This window comes from Calypte anna, chromosome 25 (assembly GCF_003957555.1).
Source record: "Calypte anna isolate BGI_N300 chromosome 25, bCalAnn1_v1.p, whole genome shotgun sequence".
Classification (NCBI taxonomy): Eukaryota; Metazoa; Chordata; class Aves; order Apodiformes; family Trochilidae; genus Calypte; species Calypte anna.
In genome coordinates, this window is record NC_044270.1 from 1,295,149 (window position 1) to 1,317,455 (window position 22,307).

The window sequence follows — 22,307 nt, forward strand, 5'->3', positions numbered from 1 at the left end:
TCACCCCGCCGTGGGTGGAATCAGCCACAACTTGGCATCCCCTCAGGGCAGGATAGGGAGTGGGGGTGACACCCTGACAAATAACGACTTCATTTAGACCGGAGCCCCTCAGCCCCGGGGGCGGGGGCCACGGGGGCGACGAAGACCACCGGGGCAACCAGGACCACTGGGGTAGCCGAGACCACTAGGATGACCAGGACCACCAGGATGACCGGAGCCACCGGGATAACGAGGACCACCGGGATGACCGGGACCACCGCCGCCCCGCGCCCACCTGCCTCCCGCGGGGAGCCGCGTATCTGGAGCGCACCACCACGCCTCGGGGCAGGGAGGGAGGGCTGGCACCCGGAGCCCGTATGTTTATACGAGGCCCGAAGGCGGCGGCTTCGGTGCGGTCTCCCCTCCGCCGCGGTACGAATGGGCTCTTCCTCGCGCTCTATTTAATCCGCGCCGCCGCCGCACCGGCGGCTCCAGATCGGGAGCAGGATCCGCGCTGGTTGCTGTTGCTGCCCCAGCGCTGCGGGTCGCCGCGGGCCCCCGCCACCATCATGCTGCCTCTCGGCTTCCTGCTGCTTCTCGCCTGCTTCGGTGCTGCCCGGGGAAACCTTTCCCGCGACGGTGAGTGGCGGTGTCCGGGATGGGCGAACCCTCGCCATCGTGGCGGGGACCGACGGGACGCGGGTCCCGCGGGTGTGTATGCGTGTGTGTATGTGTGTGTGTATATGTGTGTAGCGGGGGAACCGATACCTGTGCGAGCGACAGGTGCGAGGGGCGGTGGCACCGAGATGTGGGTCAGGCGCGGCGGGGCCCGGCAGGTGCCGCCGCCCCGCCCCGGCCCCGCCCCGGCCCTCGGGGCCCGCCCGCGACGTCGGCCCCGGGCGGGAGCAGGTGCGGGTGCCGCGGAGCCGGGCGGCCGGTGGGGCTCAAGGTCACGGCGGTGCCGGTGCTGTCCGCCTTGTGTCCCCCTCCATCGCAGATTACCGCCCGGGGCGGGGCTGGGGCGGCGGAAGGTTCCAGACAGACCCCGGCGGGCGGCGGCGGAGCTCGGCCCCTCCCGGCGCTGCCCGCGGTGGCGCGGGTGTAGCCGTGGGGAGACCCGGCGGATGGCGGATCCCCGGTGGGGTGGAGCCGCCTTCACCCTCCCCCCCGGAGGATGCTAGGATTCGGTGTTGACCCCCGTGGGCGGGGTATGGATCCTTTGGGGGTCTGGCGGTGACTTCCCCAGGGTGGGGAAACCGTTCCTCGGCGCGGGTCTCTGGTTCCCCCCGGCAGGGCAGGAGCCCCCCGCCTCCTGGGAGTGGTGGGCTCCGGTAAGGGCAGCTGCTGCCCCTCCTGCGCGGATGTCTGGTGGCATCTCGGCGTTTGCTCGGTCCCCGGTGTCGGTATGCGGGAGGTGCGGGGCTGGGCTGGAGCATCAGCCCTAGAGACAAAGGGTGTTTACCGCCGTACGCCGCTGCGGGCGAGGCGGCCGCTGATGAAGTGCCGCAAAGCAAATGAATTTTCGGTGGCGGCACCTTGTTTTCCATAACCATTCGACTGCAGAGTCCTGGCTGGGTTGCCAGCTCTCTCTGCTTACGGCCATTAGGGCTGTAGGGCTGCTGGCAGCTGTGTTTGACGTCTCGGGAGTCGCCGGTTCGCAATAAAATCACTGCGGTGTGTTTGTCGGGGGAAGACGGCCCTGGTCTGCGTGTTGTGTTTCGGGGGCTGATGGTAGCAGAGGGCCCAGCTGCCATCCGTGGCCCTGCCTGCCCGTGGCAAGCAGGAAGGTAATTCTAGCATCATCAAGGGTCCCCAAGGGCTGTTGTTGGGAGAGCATTGGTAGAGGTCTAAACTTGGCAGCCTCCTGCCTGTGACTTGTGCTGGAGTCAGGAGCAAGCTTCACATTTGCCTTCCCACGAAGCTGCCTCCCCCATGGCCTGTCCCATTGCTGGAGGAGGTCACTTTCACAGGCAGAGCTGCTCTGGGGGCTGCTGTGCACTGGTGGCTGTGTTCCCACCCACGAATCTCAGGACTGATTTTGGCTACAGCCACCATCCTCCCACGGGAGCCCAAAGGGATCACTTGTGGGTGTGGGTGATGCTGAGTCCCATGGTGCAGGGGTGTCCTGGCATCCTGTGCATGACAGTGCTCAGTGCATGGGTTGGAGCCAGGCAGGAGGGGGTGGCTTAACCATCCTGGCAAGTGCTGACATGAGGAGGGGTGGCTGTGGCCTGAAGTTGTGTGTAGTCCTAGGGCAGAATCCAGCCTGGATGATGACACTGCAAGATTTCTTCCAGGGCTGCCCTGCTGCTGTGGCCCAGTCCTTGCCATGATCTGTCAGGCTTCCTGTTGTCTGATGCAATGAGATAAATGGACCCCCCAAAAGCCTTTGGGAGCAGAGGAGATGGATGGCTGGAAGATGCTTAAAAAGAAGCTGCTGGCATATCTTCACAATCAGTGTTTTACCCTTGTACCTCTCAGCCATCAACTCCCAGCTTGGCTCTTGCTCTAGGAAAGCCCCTCTTCAGCATCCTTCCTGGGGCAGCAATGGAACCACTGTGTCCTCTCATTGAAGAATTGCTCCTGCACCACTCTGGATTTCAAGACTCCAACTTTGGCAGGGCCCAGCAGAACCCACTGAAGCTGCCTGGGCACTGGAAACACTGGTGCTTCATACCAGGGCCATGTTTGTGCACTTGGCTGGTGTTGTGCTGCTCTCAGCAGATTTCTGAGTGTTTGGGCTGGCTGCGTGGTTGTCCTTGCTGTGAGGCTTATTCCCCCTGAGTTATTCCACTCTGGAATTGTGTAACCCTGTTGTTTGGACAGTGCCCTACTGTTGTCCCATGAGAAGCCAAAACCAGACTCCATGGAGCTGTTTTCCCTGTGCTTGGTAGCACCCTCATCCCACTGCAGCAGCAAGGGGGGGGCTGCTGGGCAGTTCCAGTGGCACAGCAAGGAGCTGAGCTCAGGTCTCCCATCCAGTTGCCTCCCACTGTACCAGAGCTGTTCCACTCATTCTGTGTTTCTGTTTCTGGGAGAGGCTTTAGCATGGAGGGTCTTGGAGCTGGGTTTGCATGACCAGGTGTAGATGCCACAGTAGGGAGGTCAGGGCTGCTCTGTCTCTTCCTGGAGATGTTGAGGTTGGGTAGGTGACTTGTGTTCATGCCTTCCTGTTGGCTGAGAGCCTGAAGACCATCTTGAAATGTCTGAATCCTAGAGAGATGAGCTCCCTGCCTTGTGTTTGCAGAGGAGGAGGTTCAGGACATTGTCCCCTTCCTGGATAATGGCTTCAGCTTTCTGAAGCTGGTGGTGATGTCTGCTTAGCCAGACTGTGCCAGGGGAAGCTCTCTCTGTCTTGGGAAGATGTCCTGTGATTTCAAGTGGTGTCCTTTCTGTAAGAAGTCATCCACCCTGCCCTGCCTGTGTGGGAACAGAGCTGAGTGGTAGGAGCATAGAGCTTGGAGAGATGTTTGTACTGCCATGGGGCTTAGAGCATCTCTGTCCCCAGAGCTGATGATGGCTGCCAGGTCCTGTAGTCCTGATCCTTTGGGAGAAGCAGTCAGGAGACGTCAGCATTGGTCCTGAGCCAGGTATGGGAGGCTGTGTATGACCTCCAGCCTGTGGCATCAGCTGTGGAGCAGGGAGACCTTGGTGAGGGAGTCCTGGGGTGCCGAGTGAGATGGTGGAAGCCTGGTAGTTGTCTGAAGCTAATTTAATCCTTTGTTGCTCACGGCAATGCTTTTACCCAACTAATGTCTGCAAATGCCCTGTTCTCACATGTTATTAGGGCTCACCATATGCCACGAATCTCTCTCTGTGCCAGCACAAGCCCCTGGCACTGGAGTAGAGGAAGCAGTGACATCCCTGCTGAGGCAGTGGTGCACAGGCATGAGAAAAAGGGGGTGAGACTTCTCTGCATCTCTTGCTACCTGGATAGCCTGATTTTTGGATGACTCTGATCAAAGACTGGGGGGTAAAACGAGCTGTTCTTGCAGTGGCAATGCAGCTGGGATCAGCATGTCAGAAGAGAGCATCCCTCTGCAAGCAGCTGGGTGAGCACACTGGACAGGGAGCAGGAAAGCCACCACTCAGCCGTCTGGCACAATGGGTGAGGCTTAACAGGCAGTGCTGGATTTTAAGACAATACACGGGATCAAGGGCTGTAGAGCTGCCCAGTCGCATACCCAGACAGTGAGGGGATGTGCTGGCACTGCTGCCGTGGGACAGGATTTTAGCTGCTGTCCTGATAATGCCTCAGGTTTTGGCATGATGCTGAGGCCAGGGTGTCTGGCTTGGTCTGCTCGCTGGAGGAGAAATCCCTGGCAGGCTGGTAAAGCATGAGTTGAGCATCTCCCAGGTGTTGGAGACCTGTCCTTCTCTGGAAGGAGATGGCTGGAAACACCTTACTTGCCCAGGATTTCCTGCTTGTGAGGTCTCCTGCTTGCCAGACTTTTCCTCTTCTTCCTCTACCCAACGTTCTCGCCTCTCCAGGGGTGTTGGAATTGCCAGAGTAACTGGAGGCGTCTGCATCTGGGTAGTCACCCTGGTGCTGGCACTGCCAGGCATTCAGGCAGATGGAGGAATCTGCATTAAAGCTAACATTCCTGTTTGTTTTCACTAGGTTGTTTTTAATCTACTTTTACCCCAATCCTGAGTGTTGTGTGACAGTTCAAGTCCTCACAGGACTGAGCAACGTGAGCAAGGAGATGATGCAGGATGCAAGCACGCATCCACGTTGTCTTTGCTGGTGATCCTAAAACCTGGTGGGCTCTGTTTATGTGCTGCTGGGTTTCTTCTGGGTCCCCCTTGTTTGTTCTGTGTTGGAGCAGCTGTGGAGTGTGGTCTGCTTGTGCAGAGCTGTTCTGGGAAGTGCTCAGTTCCGTGTGCTGACGGTTGGCATGGTGTCCCTGATGCCCAGCCTTGTCTCCATCTGAAATGCTCTCCATGCTCCTTTTACAGATCATGCAGTGGCCTGGCCGTGCAGGTCATCTGATGCTGTGTCTGCACAGACTGAATTGCCTCCTCAGTGCTTGGCTTTTCAGTGGCTGCATGGGACCTTCAAGGTGATGCCAGCACTGCTACACCCACGTAGTCAGATATAGCTGATCCTCCTCCTCTGAATTACTGGGTCAGCTCAGCGTGAACCATCTGGTCCAGTTCTCTCCCCTCAGCTCTTGGCCAGGCACGGGCAGCCATGAGGTGATGCAGCAGCAGAGCCTTCACCATCCAGGGATGGAGAGGTCCAAGTGATCTCCCTGATGCTCCCTACAAGGGCAGGAGGGGGAGCAGGCTCTGCATCTTGCTCTGAAAGAGCTCCTGCTTTCACCCAAGGCTGTCTCAGCCCCTTTGTCACTGTTGTGGGTGCTGTGGCAGAGCAGAGGGGCTGTGCTGGTTGGGGGAAGGAGAGAGGAGCCAGGCAGGAGTGGGGATGCTGGGATGCTGCTGCGGGTTGTGTTTGGGCAGCCCGATGCTGAAACCTCTAACCCAGGTGAGGCTACCATGAAGGAGCAGTCAGGAGTGGAGGGAGGAGGCAGAGGAAAAGCCAAGATGTGATGAGGGCTGGTCAGGAATGTGCTTAACCATTCCAGTCACCTGCCTGGTGTCACACTCTGCCTCTGCCATGATGCAGGCACAGGGATGCAGGCACAGGCAGACATTGGATGCTGCAGTTCTTGGAGGCCTGGGAAGACTTCCCTGATGTCCTGGAGGGGTAGCAAGGCTTGCTGTCAAGCCACATGGTACCCATCTTCCCAGGTGACCCCAGAGTTTGCCTGTGGCTGTGGAGCAGCAGAGCTGTGAGCTGCTGCTTCCTGCTCAAGGGGACCTGCCCCTTCCTCTGGTGATGCTCTAGGCAATGCTCCATCTACAGATGTTCTTCCTCACCTCACAGTGCTTCAAATGCTGTATTTACTGGCAATCCCAATGTAGGAGCATTAGGTTTTCCAGACCACTGCTTTTGCTGCTACTTTTCAGGCCATCTGTTCCCAAGCAAAGAGAGTTCTGACCCTGCTGAGTGGCCAGTAGCACTGGGACCAGCAGCAGGCTGGCTTCCCACACAGGACCTGGTTTTATTTTCTCAGTCTGGAGACAAGAGGAGGTCTGGCTGTGCCACAAGACAGGGCTTGTTGGGACCCCATTGCCCCCATGTCCCTGGGGACCTGTTTTACAGAGGTGCAGTGTGCCTAAGCCAGCAGTTCCTCACCCTCCTTGCTGTTGCTGGTACTCTGCTCTCTTCCCAGTCTGAGGTGCAGTGGGAGCTGTGGGGAGATGGGTCCAGTGGTGTGGCATGCTGCTGAGAGTGCTCCTGCCCTGGTTGTGTGCTGCAAAGCTTGTCCTTTAACATCTTTACCTTGAGCAGATGAACACTAAAAGGTCAGCATCCTGACACTGTCCTGGGGGCTCTGGTTTGCCCCTTTCCACATCTCCCCAGCCTTGGGTTCTGCCTTTTTTTTTTTAATTTTTTTTTTTTCATTTTTTGTCTCTTTATGATGCTGGGAGCTTCCATCTCTGAGAGGGACAAACCATGCAAGAGCAAAGCTGACCTGGTAGGCCACAGCCAAAGCTGAGTGCACTCCTCTGCTCTCCCTGAGCATCCACTGGGATCAGAGGATCCTGCAGCTGGGTACGACAGCAACCACCACAGTCACCTGGAAGATCAGATGGATTTAACCTTTTTCTTTTCTGAAATTCCTCTCCTCTCCTGTCTTTCTGGGAGGAGGTGTTGGTGCCTGGCAGCAGGAGTGCTGTCCCCTAGGAGAGGAGCAGAGGTGTTGGGGGTTTCCATGTTCTTTATTTCTGTTATAAGCATCCTCTTGCACAACGTTATTTGTTTAACCCTTGGGCAGTTTTGTGGTTAGAGTTTCTGATGCCAGCTTGGGCTTAGGTCTGCAGGAAGCATTCAGATGCCTGCAAAGCAATAAGCAATGTACCAAGGCACCCAAAGCTTTCTGAGACACCTTGCTGGGCAGGCAGGAGGTCCTTAAAACAGAACTGTCAAAGTAAAGAGCTCGTTCCCTTGGCAACAGTCATGTTGGAGATTGGCCTTAGGGTAGGAGCTAAAAAACATGTTCAAAAAAAGTAGTTATCAGCTGTTTGCTGTCAAGCTGGAGGAGGAGGAGGAGGAGGAGTAAGCCTGCCCATTGCTGCCCTGTGCCAGAGGGAGACCTGAGGCTCCAGGTGAGCTTGCTGCTGGCTTGCAAAGGACTTTGCCATCTTCTGGGGGGGGCCCAGAAAGTTCTGCCACAGCACTTGGATGATTTGTGCTGGTCCTCAATGGGGCTTTTATCCCTTCACCTCAGTGTTGCCTCTTCTAAGGAGTTGCCTTTGCTCTGCAGGCTTCAGGGATGGATGATCTTAAAAGTCCCTTCCAAGCCTGAAAAATTCTGTGCTCTGAGTCTGAGGTCTCTGCTGTCCCTGAGTTTGTGGTGGCAACAGATCTCCTCCCAGCCATGGGATTGCTGGTGGCCTTGGAAGGAGGTGATGGATTTCCTGGCAGTGCTGCTGATTTTTTTTTTTTTTTTTGCTGAGTTGATTGGCCACCAGACTGGTGTGGATGTGCAAACACAACTAAGCAGAGCCAGCAGCAGCCTAGGTTTGTATGGCTGCCAAAGCTGCAGGCAAGAGCTGCTGCCATCTGAGGTGTTCCCCAGTTCTCTCATCCCCTGCCCAGCTCCATCCCATCTTTGGGATGCCCTCTTTGAAGGGGTTTGTTGGGGCATATGGAGGAGCAGGTGATAACCTAGGGGAGACCAAGCTGTGTGCTTTGGTAGGGCACACCCTGGAGGAAACCCTGGAGGAGAGGTGGTTTCCCCAGCTCTGCTCTGATGTGGGGCGAGGAGGTACCCAAAGGTGTGCAGGAGGGGATGGAGAAGGAGAAGGAGGAGGGCTGTGAAGCTCCTCAGATCCTGTGATGTGTAGAGCTCTACAGCACTTGCAACCAGCATCCCTTCAAGTGCTGCTCTTGGCTGCTGATTGAATGCTAATTGCTGGCCATGTCTCAGCTGCTTAACCCTGGTGAGGGGTCACAGGCATCTGTCACCATCGTGCTGTACCTCAGGAAAGGTCTGTCAGAGAGGTGACTGCATCTCCACGCCCTGGGAGGATTCTGCTCTCCAGTTTGCCAGCAGTGCTCAGGGTTGAGTGTGGGTGCCCCTTGGACCAGGACCTTGCTGCCCTTTGCCTGCAGAGGGGCTCTGGGCTGGTGGAGAGCATCAGTAGGGTCTTGGCTGTGACCAAAGTCTTGGTCTTGGGAGAACTCCAGCAAATGATCAGGTTGTGATGGAGAAGCTGGATCCTTTTTTTTTTTTTTTTTTTTTTTTGCCTTTTTTCAGAGAAAGCTTTGTGTGTTTCTGCTTTCAGAGAAATAACTTGGTGGTTAGGGTGGAGAAGTTGGGAGAAGTCTCTACTTCTTGGTCCTCCCCTGGATCAGCCTGGGTTCTTGCATCAGGAAGGTTTCACAGCAGATGTCTGAGCCTGCTTGGCTGAGTTTGCAACCCACCAAATTCCTAAGTGCCACCTTGGGCTGGGCTGCTCTGGTGTCACCACAGGGGAAGGATGCCTGAGGCTGGAAATGGAGCTTTGCAGCTCATGGCTGTCGAGTGAATTATTAAAATACAGTCCTTGGAGAGGAGAGAACTTGCCTTAGAAAATGTCTGTGTCAACAGAGATAAATTGGATCTTTATGATGAAGAAATGAGACTAAATAGAAGAAAAAAAAAAATTAAGAAAATTACAAGTGGTGGATTTTGGGCTGTGAACTGAGGGTGTTTGAGGGACTTGAGCAGTGGGTCTGTTCCTCTGGGGATGCTTCAGAAATGCTTTCACAGCCTGGAGACAGGCTGAGATGGGCAGATGTAGGGAGAGGGTCCTGGTACCTCCAACTCCTGTCTGCCTTCACCCCAGTTACCACTGGAAGTGCCTTCCAAACACTCTGCCCTGCTGAGCTTGGTGTGGGCAGCACGGCCACCTCTGGAGGCATGGTGAAGGCTGCTGGGCTGGAAGTTTCCTCCCAAGCATTGTTTACTGCTTCCCCTGTGGATGCTCCAGCTGAAAAAAACAAAAAACAACAACCCAAACAGCTCCTGGAGGGGCAGAAGGTGTGTCATGGCATTTTGTTGCTAAAAGGCCCCAGAGATGTGTGTGGCTGCAGAGGATTTATGTCCATCATGTCCCAGTGCTAGAAGCAGCAGAGTTGCAAGGTTTTGAGGAGGATCTGTGCTGGAAGGGGCTTTGAGTGCTGGCCACCTCAGGTCCCTGCCATCATCCTGCTTCTGGGGTCTGGAGAGATGGGGACATTGGTGGTGGTGTCTGCAGGAGCCCCCACTGCTGGCTTGTCACCTGCAAAATAATTTCTCTCTTAGGAGCAGGATGATGGCAGGGACCTGAGGTGGCCAGCAAAGGTTGGGTGGCCCGATGCTCAGCCCTGCTGGCATTGCTGGGGCTTGGGCTGCACAGCCCATGGTGGCCCTAGGGGCTGTTTGTAGCCATGGTTTGTAGTCTGGAGAGTGAGAGGACTGTCAGATGGCAGTGGCTCTGTGCTGGCAGCATTTGCTGGTGAGGACGGATGCTTCCCTGAGTGTCCAGCACCTGTCCCTGGGCTCGTGGGGACTCTTCTAACCTGTGTGCCAGAAAGACCTGAGAGCTTTTTGTGTCAGCCAGCTTCCCAGAGCATCCTGGCTCTGGTTTCCCTATCCCTTCAAGCTTCTGGGATGTTGCTGTGAAGATCCCCTGTCCGTCCCGTCCCTCCTCCCCCAAAATATAATCTGGGGACCCCCTGAGTGACAGTGATTCGTGGCACTGTGCTGCTGAAGGGCTGTTGTGATGGGAGCAGAGTGGTTCATGTTGCCCTTTGTCTTCCTGGAGATCCCCCAGGATCTGACCCAGGGGGATGTTCAGGGGCTGAAGCTGCTGGATTTGGGAGCACGGGTTGCATGGAGCATCTTCCTTCCCCGTGTGCCACTGTCCCCTGCTGTGGGATGGTGCCTTTGCCCCTTGTGCCCCTGCTTGGGGAGGGTCTTGCCTGTGGGGGTGGTGGTGATGATGATGATGATGCAGAGGGATGGGGACCCCCAAGTTGTACCTTCCTTCCCATGGTGGGAGCAAGTGGGGCTAAAGCCCACTGTGGTTGTACTTGCTGCTTCTGGGGTCCTGCCACCCCCTCGTCTCCTGGTCCTGTGGCAGCTCTGCCCCTGTTCTGTCAGGGGCCAGCAGGTTACAGCCACAGCAGTTTTTAATTAAATCAAGTCCTGCCCATCTGTTCCTCCAAGCTGTCTGTGCAGGGAGCTGAGTATCTGGGTTGTGCCAGCGGGCACAGTGTGGTGGAGCAGAGGGGCTCACGTGTGGCAGTGTCCCCCTTACCCCAGGGGGACATAGGTGGCTCTGTGTTCCTCACAGAGGGGTTGGAGACCTCTCTTGGTGGTCCTTCCTGTGAGCTGGGAGGGAGAAGAAAATACACTGAGGAGGCCAAGTCAGGGAGGGGGTGTATGTGGAATCTGTGCAGTGCCCAGTGTGTCACCTGGCATGGGGGTGTGGGTTGCATCACTTGTCCCAGGGGAATCCCCCCCTCCTTGCTCTGTAGAATGTCTCCTGATGCCAGTACTTTAATGAGGGTGGTGATAATTGTAAATGAAGACGTTGGGTCTGTTCTGGTGGGGTTTTCAGACCCTGTCCCCAAGTGCATCTGAGTCGAAGGCCTTTTCTGAGTTTGGACAACAGCAGCTTGCAGCAGCCTAATCCCCTAATTACAGCAGAAGCTGCAAGAAGACATCGTTAACCAAATTAAAACAAGCTGACAGACAGATCTCCCCAGAGTCTTGTCCTCCATCCCTGCCTGAGCCCTAGAGTGTGACATGGCAGAGACATCCCTTGGAGTGGAGGCAAACTGCTTGCCTGGTGCTTTCCCTAGAACTGGGGTCCTGGTGGTCCTCACCAGAGCTCCCACCACACTGGGACCTTGAGCAAGCTGGAGATGGATTGGGGAAGAGGCTGCATCATGATGGGCAGCTGGAACCAAGCTGTGGAGCAAAGCTTTTGGGTGCAGAAGGGCTTGATCATGGCAGGAAAGCAACCTGGTGACACCAGGACCTGGGTGTGGGCACAGAGGTGGGATCACCCATAGCTCAGGGGCTGCTGATGCCAAGTGCCTGCCTAAACACGGGTAAAAAAACCTTGGGCTGAGTAACTTCACTTTGCATCCAGCACGTGAGCAAAGTGCAAACAGCAGCAGCATCCCTGTTCCTCCCGCTTGTCCTTGTGGCTGCCCCCCTCCAGCTGGGTGAGGAGGGGGTGCAACCCCCAAGGCTGGACAAGCTGGCATTCCCCTTCTCCCTCTACAGCTCCCTGGCACATCAGCTTTCCCAGAATAGCTGTCCTTGGGGCAGACAGGGGGTTATGTGATCCTGTTGCTGCTCTTCTCTGCCCTTGGGCTGCTTGGTGGTGCAGAGCCCTCTGGGGTGCCTGGAGGAAGGGAAGGGCAATGTTTGAGCTGAGGAAATGCAGCCTGGCAAGGGATGGGGACTGCCCAGCAAGAGGTGTCCCCTAGGATGAGCCTGAAGAGTGGCACACTGCCTGCACCCCACAGTGCATCCGTGCTCAATGGGTGACAGCAGAGCATCCCTTTGTGTGGGCTGCTTGGCACAGAGGCACCATGGGTGCAATCCCCCATTGCTGGCACTGCCAGGGTGGTGGAACAGAGCTTGCTGATCTCCAGGTGCCTTCCATCCCATACCAGGCTTTCCTGTTCCTGCCTGGATCTTCCAGCAGTGCCAAGGACACCGTGCTGGGAGCCTGACACTGGTGTCTCCTGTGCTGGCTGCCGTGGATCTACTGCCTGGGGACAGCAGTGTCTGGGAGCTGCAGTCTCAGCAGGTGCTGCAGGATGGATCCTGCCTCCTGGTCCTTGCTTCTGCAGCTGTAGTTGAGTTCTTCCCTGCTGGGAAATGGGATCAGAGTGGGAGACCCAGGCTGCCATGGGCTGTGATGTGAGCAGGTCCTCATTATCCCCAGGATGCAGCTCTGCTCCAAGCATGCTGCTTGAGTGATAGAAAGCTGGGGAGAGGGACACACACCCCCAAGACTTGTCCATGCTCAAGGGGATGCAGGGATGCTCCCAGTTATCCACGTGTGCACGCTGGCACTAACTTCCCCTGTCTGTGTGCAGAGAGCCAGCCCACGACGTCAGATGAGACTGTGGTGGCCGGTGGCACAGTGGTGCTCAAGTGCCAGGTGGAGGATCCTGATGACTCCTCGCTGCAGTGGTCCAATCCTGCCCAGCAAACCCTCTACTTTGGGGAGAAACGAGGTAGGTGCATGGGAACTGGGAGAGGAGCCAGCTGCAAGACTGGAGCAATGGTAGGAAAAGTAGCCCATGGCTGGGGTGGGTTCCCCTGCTGAGGGTGATGTTCCCTCCTGCTTCCTAGCTCTGGTGATGCTGCCAGGGAAAAATAGGAGCTGGTGGAGGAATGTGGTGGTACTGAGCCTTTTGCTCACCCTGTTGTCCCTTTTCCTGCAGCCCTGCGAGATAACAGGATCCAGCTGGAGAGGTCCACACCCAACGAGCTGACCATCAGCATCAGTGATGTGGTGCTGTCCGATGAGGGGGAATACACCTGCTCCATCTTCACCATGCCTGTGCGGACTGCAAAGGCCTTGGTCACTGTGCTGGGTAAGGCACCAGGAGCATCCCTACCACCACCACATCCTGCTCCTGATCTCCTGCCTGCAAGATGCTGCCCTACAGCCTTTCATCTCTGCTGCTCCCATATCCATACCCATTAACTCATCCTTGCCATGTTTATCAATGGGTTTTTGCATGAGCATCTGTCTCTGGGTGGCAGCACACTCACACACACAGATAATAGGCTGTTGTATTTCTTCTCCTCTACCAGGAATCCCTCAGAAACCCCAAATCTCTGGCCATGAGCAGCCCATTGATGAGGAGAAGGTAGCCCGGCTGACCTGCAGGTCCTCTGGCAGCAAGCCCGCAGCCCAGCTCCGGTGGAAGAAGGGCAACAAGGAGCTGAAGGGTGGGTGTCCAAGCAGCAGGGCTGTGCCCAGAGGCACTGGGGTGTCTGGGAAACCCCATGAAGGCAGCTGAGCCAGCAAGGGTTGCAGCTGTGCCCATTGCTGGAACACACTGACATCCTATGCCCCTGCCAACAGAGGGATGGGGACAGGAACAGGGTATCCCCTGCTCAACACGTGTCAGCCTCGTGTCTCTTTTTGGGGTGCTGTGTCCATCAGCTGCAATGCTCCCTTGTCCCTGCAGATGAGGGCACTGAGGTGATGGAAGACCCCAATGGAAAGACCTTCACCGTGAGCAGTCGGGTGGAATTCCGTGTCACCAAGGAGGACAACGAAGCCGAGGTGACCTGCACCGTGGACCACGAGTCCCTGCAGAACTCCGAGAGGTCCACCACGCAGAAGCTGCAGGTCCACTGTACGTGCCATGTGGGGATCACAGGACAGGGGGTGGGGACACATGGAGGAGGACAACGGTGTCACCACTGTTCAGTAGACGTCACCTCCATGGTCCTATGCTGACATTGCGCCCATGGCCATCACACAGTGATGTGTGCAGGGTTTTGGGGTGCTGGCTGCTCCTGCAGGGTGTGGGGCAGGGCCAGGTAGTCACCCCACTGTGTGTCTCCTCTTTTTCCAGACAAGCCAACGGCGAAGATCGAGCCACATCCCCAGTACCCGCGAGAAGGAGAGAAGCTCCAGCTGCAGTGTGACGGGCAGGGCAATCCCATGTAAGGCCCCTCCTCGCCTTCCTGCTGCTCAGCCCTGCCAGGCCCTGGCCAAATTGTCCTTCAGGCTCCCAAAACCACGGCTTAGGCCTCCCCAGACCTTGGGCAGGGCATCGCAGACAGCACTGTGTGGGCTCAGGGCCAGGCATTGGCCCTGCATCGATGTCAGGTAGGGCCGGGCACCCCCATGGAGAGTAGGCAAAGCCCCTGTCCTCTCCATGGAGCAGCAGATCCATCCCGGCTCCTTCCTAAAACACGGGGTATTTCCCTTCCGCTTAAACACTCCCACGTCTTCGTTGTCCCCTCCACCTGCCCAGCCAGGGACTCCACTCTGCCCCAGCCTCACCCTCATCCCGCTCCGCAGCCCCCAGGAGTTCCTGTGGCAGAAGGAGGGCAGCGATGCTCCGCTGCAGCTGAGCTCCGACAGCGTCCTCATCTTCCCCTTCCTCAACAAGAGTGACAGTGGCACCTATGTCTGCACAGCCACCAGCTCCATGGGCAGCGTCGTGGCCAAGTACAACCTCGATGTTAGTGGTAAGTGAGGAGCACCTCTGGGCCACTCCTGTTCCCTATGATGGGGGGCACAGGTCCAGGGTTGGCATGCGGTGCACTGGGTGCAGCTGGGTCCCAGCAAGTTCATCAGAGTGCTGCATCCCCAGCCTGCCTGGTCACAGCATAGGAAGTGAGGGGTTGGAATGGACTTCAGAAGACCATTGAGTCCAACCCCCCCTGTCAGGGCAGCGTCACCTATAGCAGGTCGTCCAGGTGGGCTTTGAATGCCTCCAGCCCCACATCCAACCCCCTGTCCTTCCCTGCACTCTCCAAGGGTGCTGCTACTTGGGCCTGAGAAGGGCAGAGAGTGGTCGGGGGGAACTGGGGCAGGGACATGGTCCAGCCTAGCCTGAGCTGGGTCCCTGCAGCCTCTGGGGAGTGGGTGTGATGGGGGAACTGCAGGAAGGGTTCTGCTGGAGTCTGGGACAGGAGGAAAGAACAGTTCTCCTGAGGCTGTTGCAGACAGGAGGTTTCTATGTCACCAGCACAAGCCAAGGATTATTCCCATGTGGTGCTGATCACTCCAGACCCTGAGGTGCTCTGGAAGCCCTGTCCCTTTCTTCTGGAGATGGGGCCCTGTGGCTTGTGCTGAGCTATGGAAGCTGCAGGTTTCCAATGTGTCCCTGGCCTGGTTTGACAGTAACAGTCCCCCAACTGTCCCATCACTCAACACCCATCCTTGTGTGGGAAGGGGCAGCTCCTGTCACCCCCCTCAGCCCCTTCCCTGTCCTGGCTATGCTGAGCTGCCATGTTTGCTGTCCTCATGCTGTGTCCAAGCACTGTGTGTCTCGTGTGGAGCAGAGCTGTGGCTTGAGCCCCTCTCCCAGGGGCTGTATGCACCCAGCCCCTTGCCCAGAAGCTTCCCCATGGTGGTAAGAGCCTGTTTTGGCCTTGGATTTGGGGTTATCCTCTTCTGCCAAATCTCTTGTCATCTCTTCTCTGTCAACCTTGGACTTTTCCATCTTTCAGCACTCCTACATGCTCCAGCTCTTCCTGATTCCTCCTGTCCTGTTCTGGGCATTCTTGGCATCCTTCTCCAACATGGCTGTGGATTGAGTGGGTGCATGGTAGCAGTGGCACCTCAGACACCCTGTTCCCCAGAGTCCCTCTTCTCTGCTTCACCAGGATCAGATCCTAAAGCCCAATCCTATGCAGTTGTTCCTTTGTTACCCCTTGTGTCCCTCCTGTCCCCCTGAGTGCTCAGGGAGCTGGTTCCTGAGGCTGGCTCTGAGCACACAGCAGCACTTGGAGCTTTCTGCACCCACCCAGGAGCACAGCAGCCCCCCAGGGTGCTCAGCACCCTTCTTCAAGCTCACAGCAGCAGCCTCCATGATGCTCGACAGCAGCCACAAGCACAGGGCACCCAGAAACACCTCTGTTCTTCACCCTCTTGGTGTCACGGCCCCCAGAAGAGGAGCTCCATAGCTTGGTTTGGTTCCCCTTGTTAAATCCGTCCTCTTTTTCCCTAGAGTCACTCAAATCTCGGGCACCATCCCTGGAGCATCCACTCAGCTCTTGAGCCTGCCTGCTGCAGTGGCCACCTGGCATGACAGCAAGGGAGAGCAGGGATGGAGCAGTTCCTGAGGGTGCCCAGGACAGTGTAGGTGTCATCTCACTGGGGGTGACACTTTCCAATTCCTGCAGTCCCATGGCTGCCAGGCAGAAGGTTCCCAAGTGGGGTTCCTTATGGAGGAAGGGGTGACAAGAGCTGCTGCTAGAGCAGGAGATGGGGGAAGATGTTCCCAGCAGTGTATCCCAGAGGATGGTGGCAGGAGGCCTGTGGGACACATGGTCAAGAAAGGGGGTTTTGGAAGGAGCTGCTGAGAAGAGTGGGTCCCCTCTGATGGGCTCTGGCACCTCCTGGTGTTGATTCATGTCCCTGTTTTGTCGTCCTCCCCAGATCTTTCCCAGCTCCCCACCCCATATGTTCACTCCACTTCAGGCCCTTCCCAGCCCATCTCTCATCCTTCCATGGCCACAGCTTCATCCTTCACTCCCAACTCCCATCCAAGGTACCATAAGATCCTTTTCTTTCTCTTTATGGACCTGCTGCTCTCCAGCCTGATGGGACAAGGTCCACAAGAGGATGGTGGCCCAGCCCTGGGCCATGTCCCAGGTGTCCAGCCAGGCTCCAGCTTCTTGTTTGGTGCATTTGGACTCTGCAGCCACAGTCTCAGCACTTGGGAATGGTGGTGCACAAAGAAAGAGCTGAGCCCTCCAAGCCTGGGCTGTGTTGTGGTCCTTCCATCTCTTCCAAGCAGGTTGTGGCACAGCCTTGTGTCTCTGTGAGATGTCATCTCTCTGTCCTGTCACCTCCCTTGTTGTCTGTCCCATCCTGTACTATCTGAACGCCTCCCCTGAATGTTTCTCTGGTTCTGTCTGCACTGAGCTGATGGGGCACAACGAGAGTGGAGTGGAAGGAGGACTTGTCCCTGTGTACCAGGGCATCCCCGGTGATCCTAGACACTTGTGATTTGCTGACTTGGGACTGGCTTTGGGGTCCTACCTGCCTTGGGTTGTCACTCTTGGGGCACACTGGGTCACCATGCCAGCCTGCATGTCACCTGCGTGTCACAGCGTGCAGGCACTGGGACTTCTCTCAGCTCTCCCCCTGCAGGAGCCAGTACAGTGGAGCAGTTGTGTTCCTCTCCTTGCTTCTACCACTGCCTTCCTTTTTCCTGCTCCAGCAGGATTGAGCTGATGGCACTGAGCCAAGCAGGACTGGAACCCTCCCAGGCAGCCACCTGAAGCCCTGAGCCATCCATGGGATGAGCCACAGGCTCTGCCACAGAGCAGGGTCTGCAGCATCTCCTGCATAGAATCAGAGAATTTTCAGGGTTGGGAGGGACCTTTAAGATCATCCAGGTCCAACCCCTCCCACTAAACCAGGATGCTCAGAGCCCTGTCCAGCCTGGCCGTCAAAACTTCCAGGGATGGGGCTTCTGCCACCTCCCTGGGCAACCTGTGCCAGGGTCTCACCACCCTCATGGTGAAGAACTTCTTCCTGACTTCCAGTCTTAATCTCCCCTCCTCTAGTTTGAATCCATCCTTCTGTTTTCTCTCCCTCTGCTGTCTGGGCAGATGCCAGCCCAGTGCCCTCAACCTCCAGCACGTACCATGCTGTGATCGGCGGGGTGGTTGCTGTCATTGTCTTCCTCCTGCTGAGTCTTCTCATCGTGTTGGGACACTACCTGATCAGACACAAAGGTATGGGGTGCGGGAGCTGCTTGAGGGGGGTGGGCACAGAGCCAAGACCCCCATGTCATGTCGGAGCAGACAGTGCAGGGCGTGCTACCCCCCTTGGTGGGTCTCTGGGATCAGGGCTGTGTCCTGCAAGTGAATGGGCAGCGTGGGGCAGGGGTGAAGGGAAGCAGCTCCCTGTCCTGCAGACCTGCCCTACATCTGGAGAAACCCAGCTAGCAGAGCCCTCCTGGCTTTGGGGATTGCTGCCCCATGCTGGCACCGACGTCAGTGTGGAGATGTCCCAGCAAGTCCTTGGAGCTGGCCAGCACCAGACGGAGGCAGCTCCTCTCCCATCGGTCCATCTCTCCTTCATGGCTTGGTATCCACTACCCTGGGACCGCCTGTTCCCCTGTTCCCAGCTCTGCCTTGGCCCCACCTCTTCCATCTCCCCACCCTCCTCGCCGTCCCCTCGAGCCCTCCGCTTTCCTCTTCCACCGTTTCCATCTCCCCATCCCTGGACTTTTCATCCGCCCAGCAGGTATGTGCATAAGACACGGGGAGACGGTCACATCCAGACATCGGCAAAACCCAGCAGAGGTGATGTGTGAGTAAGAGCCCCCCCCCATCCATCCCTGCCCTCCCAGCCCAGCAGAGCTGCCACCTCTGCCCTGTGCTGGAGCCTCCTGGCAGGTGGCAGTTTGGAATAGAAACCCTCCAGTTTTCCAAGGGGGGAGCAATAGGGATGCAGGGAAGAGGGGCAGGCGGTGGGGAGGGCAGGTGATGTGCTCGGAAGTGCAGGTGAGGGCTGCTGCTTGCAAAGGGGGGAGGCAGTTTCACGCTCCTGACTTGAGACAACTACAAAAGCCTTGAGCAGCCCAGGGGAGGCTTGGTCCCCAGGCAGGGTTTGTCCCAGGGAAATCAGTGACTTTTCCATTTCAGGCCAAACCCAAAGGATTTTCACCTCCGTTTTCCAGCCTGCCACTGGAAAACCTCTCCCTGCTTGCCTGGGAGCAGGGTGCCAGCAAGGGTCCCTTGTGACACTGACCCCTTCTCTTCACCTAGGCACCTACCTGACCCATGAGGCCAAGGGGTCAGATGATGCCCCGGATGCTGACACGGCCATCATCAACGCAGAGGGCGGCCAAGCCGGCGGCGACGACAAGAAGGAATATTTCATTTAGGGGCATAGGAGAGAGTGAGAAACGGAGCCATCAGAACCCCGATGGAAACAGAAAACAGACCACAAAACCACACTCAACCCAACAGATTTTACTCTCGCGCCCAACAGGGGCGGACAGATGGACAGAGAAGGATGTGGCAGGACAGAGAGCGGAGAGCAACCAACCCCAAGACGTGAAGCTTCTACTTGAACTTGTACAAAATGTTATTACCACAAACAGCGAGAGCCCCCGGCCCCGTTTGCTTGCTTGCACCTCCATCCCTGCGACCAAAACACAGACCAACCAGTGAGTGAGCGACTTTCCTTCTGATCCTTTGGACCTTTGCTTTGGTTTTGTGGCTGCTCTTTGCTTTGGGCCCTTGGTTTTTGGGATGTTGGGCTGGGGTCGATGTAGCTCTTTTCTTTGTTTCTCTCCACTTTGGTTTCTTTGACATCTGAGGATAAAATCAGCTCCAGGCTCTGGTGCAAGTGCAGGGCAGCCCCTTCTGTCGTGAATGTTCCCCTGTGCTTCCCACCCCACTGGGAACTGCCCATCCCAGTGCTCCCCCCCCAGCCTTGGGATCGGGAGCCTGGCTGGCAGGAGGGGGGAGCAGGGTGCTGACCTCTCTGCCTCCGAGCTCTTGGCACGTGGCTGGGGTTAAGCAGGGAGGGACCTCGGGGGGGCCCCCTGCTCTGATTTTATCCTTGGTGGTTCTTGTTGAACAGTGTCTGTTTGGGAGGAAAGCTGTCCTTGTGTTGGTAGATGTGTGAAAGGGGTTTGTGAGCTTCCAGGGTGGGAACCGCTGAAGCCCCCAGAGAAGACTGGGAGCTGCCAAGCACTGTGGCTCCCTGGTCCCACCCCAAGGGGAGGGGGGAGGGCAGAGATTTGGAGGCGAATGGAGAGGGGAGAAAAAACAAAACAAAACAAAACAAAAAAAAGCCCCGACTTGACAAATTCTCAGATTGGAAACATTTATTTCAACCATCTATTGAGATGTTCAGTGCAGGAGGCCACCTGGGCTGGGAGCACTGGACAGAGCTGGGAGAGCTGATAGTCCCGCAGCCATCTCCACTTCCCTTCTTGCCTGGCTGGTTCTGGGGCCTCCAGAGCCTCTGGAAAAGGTAGTTTAGAGCCTGAAGGTGGCTTCAGTCAGAGCTGATGCAGTTCAGTTAATGGCACCATGGAAGCCGAGCTGGAGACAACCTGGTCCTTAGCATGGGCACCCTGGAGCAGCACGAGGCCTGGGATTTCTCTGGCTGAGGAGATGTGCAGAGAAGGGCTCCACCAGGGTCTGCTTCTTGGACTTGTCTCTTCCCCCATCCCTCCTGGCCCCATCCCAGGGCAGGTGTGAGCTTGGAACAGGCTATTTCTTTCTTGGATCTAAGGGTTGCAGCCAGCAGTGGCCAGTATGGCCATGTTCAGTGTCTGGGGAGTTTGGTGGTCTCCAAAAAGCTTTGCAGGGACTTGCCCTACCTTCTGCCTGTTTCACTGTCTCTTCCAATATGGAAACAAGAAGCCTTCCCACCTCTCTGGCATGTCCTCAGGATTCACTTGCTGACCACACTTCCCCCCTCTCCCCGGGAACCAAGTCCCATCTCACCCTTGGGATGAGGTTTTCTAGCTTCCTAGGATCTTGGTCTAGACACAAGGAGCCTGCAGCAGCTGGCCTTTGGCTGGGCACATCTTCAATTTTTGTTGGAGAAGGAGAGCCCTTGGAGAATGAACAAAAGCCACGGACCTCACCTTGGAGGTAGAGGAAGAGTTTGTGCCCTCTTCTGTGGGATGGGGTGGCCATGGGGCAGGTAGTGATGCTCCCATCCAGACTTTGCAAGCACATGGAACAAGGAGAACACCATTGTGGAGCTGGAAAGGGAGCATCTGGGACTAAGCAGATGAGGAGGAAGAGGCAGAGCTTGGGTGGCAGGCCCAGGGAGGGGAGAAAGTGATGAGTTTGTGGCACGTGCACAGGGGTGGACCCAAGTTGCATGTTGGGGTGTGAGCACCTTGAGACAGAAGTACCCAAAGCTTTTGTTGTACATGGTGAAGAAAACCCCTGGCTTTCTCCATGTGATCCCTCCCTTCCCATCTCTTTTATGGAGGAGGTGGGCCTGGAGTTCCAACAAGAACTGGAAGCCCGTTTTGGGCCACGCAGCTGTTGCTGCCAGAGGTACAGTGCAGGTACTGATGCTGTTACCTCCTCAGCAGCACTCTGAGCACGTGTGAGTGTGCAGCCTTATGCTTTGCTTGAAGATCTCTGGCATCCACTGCTGAACAGATGGAATTTCTTCGAATAAAAATGCAAGGATATATTTTCAAGTACTATTTAATGTCATTGTAAGTCTACATGCTGTAGATGGCTCCAGAGAAAGCCCCAGTCTGGGAGGGAGGGAGGGTTAATTAGTCCCTAGGGAAAAGGAAGTGGGAGCTGAGGTCTGACAGGGATCTTTGTTCCCCTGTGAGGGCAGTATTGCCATGGCTACTTTCTCCCCAGCAGTGCTGCTCCAGAGCTGCTTCAAGGGCTGGTGCTGGTGGTCACTTCTTGACCCTGCTAAGAAAAGTCAAGATTTCACCATTTTTTGAGCTACTGTGTGGTACTGGAAGTGGAAGGATGGAGCACAGGCAGGGCATTACCCAGTGTGGACCTGGGTCAGGTCTCACCCTGTGTGGACCTGTTGTTCTACTGCAGCCCCCAGGAGAGGCTGAGCAATGCTGACCAGGCATGGCAGGTCCTGGAAGTGGTGTGAGCATAGACAGGAGGCAAGAGCTGAAGGAGTCGGGTAGTTGGGTGATGTTCACCAGGTCAGATGTGTTGAAAAGGGAGATGCTGCAGAATGAGCGTGAGGAGGGGGGGGCACCAGCATGAGGCTGCAGTGGGGCACCAGGGTGGTGCCACCAAGGAGGGTGCAGGGGTGGTGATGCCCACTGTGCTGCCAAGGGAAAGTGCAATAGGAGGGGTGGTGCCATTAGGGTGAGGGAGAATGGCTGTGGTGTCATGAGTGTGGAGGGGAACAGATGCACAGCCATGGGTGGGTGTTGATCACAAGCTACACCAGATAGGTGCCAAGTGATGGGGGGTGGTGGGTAGGTGTGTGCTGTGCTGCCCCGTGCTGGGGCTGGTGAGGAGGGCTGGGTAGACCATGTCATAAATACAAAAGGTGGTGCGGGTTGCTTGAAGAGGTGAGAAGCTCCACCTTGGTGTGGCACCAGCCACTTCCCAGGGCTCCATGGCCTTTTCAAGCACTGGAGGGTCCTTTGTGGCCAGATGGGCAGGGGACCTCCAGCCATGCACCCAGCCTGCTGGCCTAGGACACCTGGATGGGGACACAGCTAGGGACAGCACGGGGGTTTGGAGAATTTGGGAAATCCCCCTTTTTGCAGGCAGGTTTGTTCACTCCTGTTTGTCAACCCTGGCGAGGTTCTGGCCTCTTCCCAGCCGGCACTGAACTCTCAATAGACATGAAAGCCATATTTGTAGGGAGCTCTGGTGGTGCCGAGGGGCAGCGGCGGGGCAGGGCAGAGGAAGGTCTGTGTTGTTGTGCTGTGTTCTTGTCTGTACATAAAAGGGAGACAACGAATGTGGATGTGACTTTATAACCTTTCTAATATCCTGTGCTAATCTCGGAAAAATAATCCTATAAATATATCTGGATTACACACCTTAACCTGCCTGTGTCTCTGCTTCTGCCTG

General features: G+C 56.6%; 1 protein-coding gene across 2 annotated transcripts; it reads left to right on the plus strand.

Moving 5' to 3' along the window:
- Positions 1 to 472: 472 nt before the first annotated feature.
- On the plus strand, positions 473 to 22,281 carry CADM3 (cell adhesion molecule 3). 2 transcript variants are annotated; one of them, XM_030465263.1, is made up of 10 exons: positions 473 to 618; positions 12,137 to 12,277; positions 12,488 to 12,640; positions 12,864 to 13,001; positions 13,244 to 13,414; positions 13,637 to 13,727; positions 14,089 to 14,258; positions 17,358 to 17,483; positions 17,998 to 18,063; positions 18,522 to 22,281. In XM_030465263.1, exons 1-10 carry the CDS (start codon positions 549 to 551, stop codon positions 18,638 to 18,640), a joined length of 1,245 nt encoding a protein of 414 aa, XP_030321123.1. In that variant the 5' UTR covers positions 473 to 548; the 3' UTR covers positions 18,641 to 22,281. The 2 variants fall into 2 exon arrangements, with proteins under 2 accessions (XP_030321123.1, XP_030321124.1); XM_030465264.1 differs by lacking the exon at positions 17,998 to 18,063 and having other exon boundaries at positions 474 to 618.
- The last annotated feature ends 26 nt before the right edge of the window (positions 22,282 to 22,307 follow it).